General features: G+C 43.0%; 1 protein-coding gene across 2 annotated transcripts; it reads right to left on the minus strand.

The window, feature by feature from the left end:
• Positions 1 to 97: 97 nt before the first annotated feature.
• On the minus strand, positions 98 to 7,106 carry LOC125977783 (SAM pointed domain-containing Ets transcription factor). 2 transcript variants are annotated; one of them, XM_049734698.2, is made up of 6 exons: positions 6,834 to 7,106; positions 2,467 to 2,893; positions 1,423 to 1,620; positions 1,307 to 1,354; positions 988 to 1,122; positions 98 to 753 (listed from the first exon to the last, which is right to left on the minus strand). In XM_049734698.2, exons 2-6 carry the CDS (start codon positions 2,882 to 2,884, stop codon positions 575 to 577), a joined length of 978 nt encoding a protein of 325 aa, XP_049590655.1. In that variant the 5' UTR covers positions 2,885 to 2,893; positions 6,834 to 7,106; the 3' UTR covers positions 98 to 574. The 2 variants fall into 2 exon arrangements, with proteins under 2 accessions (XP_049590655.1, XP_049590656.1); XM_049734699.2 differs by lacking the exon at positions 6,834 to 7,106 and adding an exon at positions 3,320 to 5,051.
• Positions 7,107 to 7,608: the final 502 nt, after the last annotated feature.

A 7,608-nucleotide genomic window follows, 5' to 3' on the forward strand; every position in this document is an offset into this window, starting at 1 on the left:
TCCATCGCTCTGGTTTAACGTGATATAAACAAAATGTAGATCATACAGGCAAGTTGCGTCTTCATTGAAAAAATATTTAATGACCAATAGAAAGTCATACAATCACCTGAAGTGACTTTATTAGTTGTGGCACTCATATTAGTTCAGAAACGACATTGCACATATATACACAATTTCTACACTGGCATATAAAATATTTCTATTACCCCCATTTTGTGCTTCATTGTAAGATCATAGGAATGAATAACCAGATTCGAAAATGTTGTTTCTCTTGGAGTTCTTTGACTCTCAATGTTAAGCGCCCATAACCTGCTAAGCATTTTTTGGGTGTGGGAAGAAAAGCCACACCGCAAGGCCTTCGCTGAGATTCAAATCCGGACTCTCAGAACTGTGAGGCAGAGGCGCGATGTGCTTCCATACTCAAAATCAGTCGGTAAATAAAAACAAAGGCAAAAATAAACAGGCAGTTTGTGCTTAAGGCAATATTGACTTGCAGGTTGTTGTTTTAGACAGTTCTAATTGTTTGCTGGATGTGTCTTGCCTGACACGCATGGAGTGTTTTGTGCTTTTTGCATCACACGGGGTGCACAAACTGGTACACGAGCCTCTGAGAGACGTCCGGTTTGCGGATAATGCCCTTCTTGTAGTACTGCCGGATGGAACGGCTCAGCTTGTCGTAGTTCATGGCCGGCCGGTTCTTCCTCAGACCCCACAGTCGAGCCACGTGGGCCGAATCCTCGATCTTAAAAATACCTGAGGACAAAGACGTTGATGAAATAATTTCATTAAAACAATGCACAAATATTCAACATTCTATTTGATTTTAATGAAATGTATTTATATTTTAATTTGTATTGTTTAATAGTATTTTACATGAACTATACGGGGAATTCTGAATGTATTAACAGTATGCAATACCAATGTAAATATTTCTGTGAAAACTATGTTCACAATATACATTTGAAACAAATAATAATATACAAGTACCTTTGTCTTTGTTGAGCCAGCGGATGCAGCGTCCGTAGTTGTGAGGTTTGAGCAGAAGTTCCCGAAGGAATTGCCACAAGTGGATTGGTTGACCCGAACAGGAAGAATCTGCCTCGGACCAAAGCTCCTCAGGACCTACGTGTGTAAGTTTATAAATAATTCATTCAAATGAAAACAATGAATGCATCCATTTATTTACACCCCTTTCTTTGTTCATGTTTGCCCTGCCCCGGGTTCTGGTAACCCACGTTATGCCACTAGGTGATCAAATAGAGATGCACAGGTTAAAGGTTGACTCCATGTGTATTCAGCCACCTACCTGGACTTTTGTTGTCTCCAACTGTGCACCTCTCTTTCATCCAGGCAGCTGCAAAGAAAATAACGATTAAGTTTAATGCCATGTGCCAATGCAGCAGTGTCGGCTTTGCAACTCACTCGACTTCCATATGTCCAGGTGCGCGTGCAACGTGTCCCCGCACTGCGGCGAGCGCTGGCGGAAATCCTCCTCGCTCATGGCGCACAGGTCCTTTCCTGTCAGCTCCTGGAAGGTCCTCCCCGCGTGAGGAAGCCGGTACAGGTGCTCCGTCCACAGTAGCCACTTCTGAACGTTACCAACGTTCCACTCCATCGGGTCTAACCCAACAAATAAAGCGAATCACAGACTTTGGTCAGTGATATACTCTAGTTAGTTAGTTAGTTAGTTAGTTAGTTAGTTAGTTAGTTAGTTGGTTGGTTGGTTGGTTGGTTGGTTGGTTGGTTGGTTGGTTGGTTGGTTGGTTGGTTAACTAACAGCTAACCAATACGAGACAATGAGAATGCGGCAAGTTGGGTCAGTAAAATTGCCTTTTTTCTGGCAATTTCCCTCTCCTCTTTCTGCACATGATAGCTGCAAAGTCAACACACTTTTTATGACGACGCCTTTATGACAGCTTACACAAGCGTTCAAGAGCCTTGGCTGGTGTTTGAGGAGGCCTCGCCCACACCGGGAAGGACTGTGTACACGTTGAATGCGGCTGTCACGACCTGACAGAAGCGATGCAAAGGTCAGGATTAAACACATCCTGGTGCGGGCAAACACGGCTTTTCCACACTCGGGATATGATAGAGGAGATCTGTCATGCCGGATGAGCTGTGTTGATTTTAGGACTAAGTTCCAGTAGCTTAAATATCTCAGAATAAATATGGCCTTTGCAGGAAAGAACTTCTTAAATATGTTATGGAAAACTCTTTGTTAAGTTACCATGTCGGTTGGGGCAAGGGGAGGGGGGGGGGGGGGGGGTCACCTCCCTTCTGCTGATGAAGGTTGTAGGAGTAATTGTCTGTGAGGGATGAAGTATAGGTGGATGCACCTACAGTGAGGGCAAGCTCCTCCGGAAGTTGTCAATTTAGGGGAGGGTGTTTTGGGGAAAGTATGAGAGTCAGAAAGAATGAGAGTCATCCCTCAGTCTGTCTCTCCAGTGGTTAGATAAAGCTACGTACCTGGCGTGATGTTGAGCAGTTTGCAGGCTGTCTCGATGTCCTTGAGCACCTCGCCCACCACCATGCTCTGCACTTGCTCCAGAGAGCGCTCGTCCTCAGTGCCGTCCATCCCTGGGGAGAGTCCCTGCCCCTGGCTGTCGATGACGGGGCATTGCTCCGGCTCATCTCGGTGCGCATCCATGCGAGTCACGTTTGGGGAGGCCTCAGACACCTTGACTAGCCAAGCGGCATCCTCCGTGGCTAGCATGTCAAAGCAGGGCAGGTAGAGGCCCGGCATGTTGCTCGTCTTGGCCTCCACCAGGTCCCACTCTTCTCCGGAATCCCTGTTTCGTTCCAAGATGGTTAGGGAGTCCTCTGGCATTCCGATCCGGGATCCATAAACTGTAATTTCCGCTAAACTTCCGATGGAATTTGACATAATGGACACCTGTGAATGGAACAAACAGGCAGCAGTGAAGCCATGAACTTTGGGCCGCATTTCCACCTCAGCACAAGATATCAAATTGTTTAAGTATAATATTTAATTTAAAACATTTAGTAAGTATAATATTTGTTTAGTCTAATAATAATAATAATCGGTTACTTGATTATAGTTCTTTCAAAGTATAAACATATTTAAAACATCTTTTAGTATAATAATTCATAGTGAATTATGAATTTAATATTATTTTTACAAATAATTTACTGTTAAGATTATTACAACTGTATGGAATAAAATAATACATACTATATTTTTACAGCTGTTAGATCACTACCATCAGAATAATAATTATTTGTCAAATTTTGCTCAAAGCAGCACTTGTATTTAATGATGGGTTTCCAAGCTCATCTCTATTGATTGATAACAACTCACAAAAAGATCCTCGAGTGTTGTTTCAGCCCCTTTCAAGCTTGAAATAACCTCAGTTGTCTTGTCAATTCGTAAATTAAATCCATTGGCAATACTTCAATCCAGTCGCTTCCGAGCGTGGCGTCCACCGAGGAGTTCCATTGCAACGTCAGGCAAGAGCCAAAATGATGAGCTGCCTTAAATAGCCAAATACAGACGAGGTGTTGTTGGGGTGGGTCTTGGGGGACTGACCCCGCAGAGGCTTTAAGCCAGGCATGAGGCAAACTGGATTGGGCTAAATTTGTGGGTCAACGGTACAGAATAGTGGCTGTGTCGGGGGTAGCTGACCCGCTTCAGCCGCTTGACTTTCAAGGTGCCATCCGGGCAGCGGCCTTGCGGCTCCGCTGTCAGCTGGAGCTTTTTTAATCAAACTCGGCTCACGTAATGTGCTGGAACGCTTCACGTTATGGAAAATACGAAACAAGGTAGACCTGTTTTTTTCTTCTTTTACGATAGGCGCACAAGCGTCGTAAGTGTTCTTTTATGGACCTCAGCTGTAGTCATCTCAGACCAATGGACGTCACGATGTGTACCCGACACAGGTGGCATACGAGAAGGCACTGGGCCGGCATCTTATCAGCAATAAAGAGATGCTTCGCAGAGCACATGTGCTCTGTTTGTCCATATCCGCAAAGAATTAAAGTCACAATATGAAGAAATGATCAAGACCACCCGTCAGGCTCCGGAAGACCTCAGAAAGCCTTTAAGATAACCAGCTGTGGTTTCACATGCACTAAATCCCCACCGTTAATCAGCGAGTTGATCTGGCAGGCAATTGCTGAATCGGTCAATTGATTCGTTTGTCATTAAGTTAATAGTCATTCAGTTACAACGGTTAGTCAGTTGGGCAGTTACTATTTTCAGTCAGTCCATCAGTTCGTTGCTCGGTCAGTAAGCAAATTATTCCGTTATAGTTCATCACTCGACAATCTGTTGGTCGATTGCCTAGTTAGTTGGTAAGTGTTAGTTAGGGAGGGGTGACACGGTTAGTCAGTGCGGTCATTAGGTTTGTTAGTCAGTCGGTTAGTTAGCCAGCAATTCACTCAGTCTATGAGTAAGTGAGTCAGTCAAGTGAGTTCATTAGTTTGTCACTTAGTTAGGAGTCAGTCGTTTAGTTACTCTGGTTGGTCAGGTTGTCAGTTTGTTTTCATGATGTCATTTAGTCGGACCATCAGTTTGTCAGCCAGTTAGTTGGTGAGTCAGTAACTTAGTCTGTCGAATATTTTTTTCCAATTCCTTAATAAGTGATGCTTCTATTTCTGTGCATGCTTGTCTCCTTAAACTTGAATTAAGTTATTCATCACATTAAAAAAAAAGAAGCTGCCCCCTCACGGTGTGTGATTCATTGATGCAGAGCCCCCCCACTGTAAAGTCGCCTCCTCATCTTCCTTTTATCTCCTTTTGTGTTGCCTCTAAGGCACATTTGAGTCTTTCTCTGCAGCCCACCGCTGCTGCTGCTGTGTGTCAACTCTGGTCTGCGACAGCTTGTCCTAAGCACATTAGCAAAGCAAATTTAGCCATATTAACTTCTTCAAAACGGAAGACGGGGTACCGCTAAAAGGTTTCCGTGGGGCAGGGAGGCTTAAATCCCTGACTGATCTCTAAATGAGTTTGGTCAAGAAGCTCATATTCATTTCAGGAGCATTAGACTCCATTTGCTCAGCAAAGTCAGAGTCCCCACTGTGGGAAGCGCATCTTTTCCGCATAGGCGCTCCTATTGAGTTGGAAGACGGCGACGGCGTCGTGTTGGCTCGTGAGTGAACGATCCGTCCAAAGGAAAGAATCCTTTCAGTGAACGAATCACTTCCTAAAGTGATTCGTTCTTTTTTCAGTTCATATGACTTCAACCAGTAGGTGTCGATAACGCGCATTGAAGCTAGTGCCACCTCGCCGTAAAACAAAACAAAGAAGAAAATGACATAAATTCCCGTTCACGAACGGGTCGCGAATTGCATTTCCGTTCATCAACTGAACGGATTTGTGATTGAACGAGTCAGTGAGTGATTTCTGCTTTCCTTCTCCTTTCAGTGAACATGTTGCGTGTCCCTCCTGGCGTGAACTATGTAAGCCAGAATGTCGAATTACGATTTGGCAAGGAAAGAAAGAATCACTCACTGAAACACCACTTCTTTAATGCACGTTTTCTCCAAGCTAACGGCTAACTTTAGTGCATGAAGGGATGCGCCGCTATGCAACAACGGGGAGATTATGCTTCTCTTTGCGTCATCTTTATTTTATAACCCGTTTAGTAGTTTTTAAATAACGTGCATGCATATATACGCCTAAACATTGTTATCCAATATATCTACTGCATGACCATGATTTTTCCCTAATGAAGTGGCCTGTGATTAGGTGCACCTGAAAATGGCGGTGTACCTAACGGAGTGTCCGATTGTGTGTCGGGGGGGATTCGTTGAACGATTCGTTTGCGTGAACTGATTCCAAAGATTCAGTTCATTTAAAAGAACTGGAATGCACATCGCTACTATGGCTTGAGGCCGTCTTTTGCTGGCTGTGCACGATTAGATTACTCGCTACGACATTTACCTGCCAACACGCTAAGAACAAACAAAAAATACATTTCAGGGTTTTAAGACAGATTCTTTAAGAGAATGTTGTTATTTCCAAGAATTATTTGTAGTGGATACGTCATGTCTTGAGCCAGCTTAAAAAAAAGACCAATTCTGGCTTTCAAGTGGACGTCAACCACAAAGTTTTCTTTACAATAAATTGTTGTACGTGGTTCCACTAGTCTAAACACAATATTTTGATTAACATTATTTTGTAGATTGAGTTAAGCAGCAAAATTTAGTTTTCAAGCTGAGCCGTGATTTGCTGTCTGTACTTCTACTAAAAGTTTTATAAATAATTTGACCACTTTTTTTTCTTTTAGCAAAAGTCCATGTATTTGACTATGGTACCAGCTATGGTCACCAATGTTCCCCCCGCCGTGCAGAAAGACTCAACTTGTTGAGCTTACAATTAACCAATTTGGTCCTCGTTCATCATCACGACAGCCAAGTGTTTAGATGTGAGTTAATGAGTAGAAGATGACCTTGCATGCGTGCGTCTTTTTTGTCTTGGCACAGAAAGTCTTAGGGCTATCCTTAAAGTAGTAAAAATAAATTAAATAACAATCACCCAAACAATAAATAAAATAATAATGAGGTTAGGAAAGGTCATTTTTGTCAGATGTATTCAAATAACAATACAAGTAAATTTTAAACATTTTAAAATAACATTGCAAAAAGAAATGAAATGAAATGAATTCTCACTTTGCCTTAGTAGTTTTGAATGCTTAAAAATAGAGTTAATTATTTTTGGGTGTGAAATGAAATGAAAGGGATTCCCATAGAACAAAACAAGTATTACGCCAGGTATTAAAAACAAAATTATGCAAGTTTATTAAATCAAATATTGGTATAATTTTTGTTTCAGCCAAATATTTTGCAGTCAACATAAGTGGATGACCTCTTACCTGGGTTGGGATTCTCCAGCCGATGCTGTTGACTGTCACAAGATGAAGTGATGCGCTAGATGCGATCAAGTGTGACCACCTGAGGCCGTTGCTTTGGGATGAGGGTGCATTGGGAAAAACAAAACGGGATAGTGGGGGCAATGCTGGCAGCTTCGATATATTGATATGTTAATATTAATGATGTGGGTTAGGTTGAGAGTCTCAGCCAGAAGGCCACCTGCACATTGGCCTGGAGTCAAAACACCTGCCAGGGAGGAGGCCAACAGCGAAGGAATTCCACCTCCATTGACAGCTATTCCAATTTATAGGGCTGCCTCATTTACCTATGCACACAAGCTGTCGTGTGTGTGTGTAGGTGTGTGTGTGTGCACATCAGATCGGGTGGATGAAAGTGACATGAGAGCATCATCAGCCAGTATGTGTGTGTATGTGTATTCGCCTACTTGCTTTGCTGTAGGGTTAATTTTGCAATTAAATGTTTAGGCACAAGTGATTTACAAATGTCACCCGGCACCAGGTAACTGCTCTGCAAAAATGAGTACAGGTGTCATACACCAAGATGGATTGACGCACGGGGTCAGACGATAGAGGACATGAATCAAAATGCCATACTGTGCAAAAAGGCCAAGGGATTGGCAAGATAGCATGTTAGCTTTTGGCTTTAGTCATTTGCATGGCAGTTTCTCCGAGTGGCATGTGAACTTTCTTTTGGACGAGGAACAACATTGACACGCTTCAGCGCTGGCGAGCTAATAGAAGCTAACAGACGTGGGAT

Source organism: Syngnathus scovelli, chromosome 11 (assembly GCF_024217435.2).
Source record: "Syngnathus scovelli strain Florida chromosome 11, RoL_Ssco_1.2, whole genome shotgun sequence".
In the NCBI taxonomy this organism is placed as follows: domain Eukaryota; kingdom Metazoa; phylum Chordata; class Actinopteri; order Syngnathiformes; family Syngnathidae; genus Syngnathus; species Syngnathus scovelli.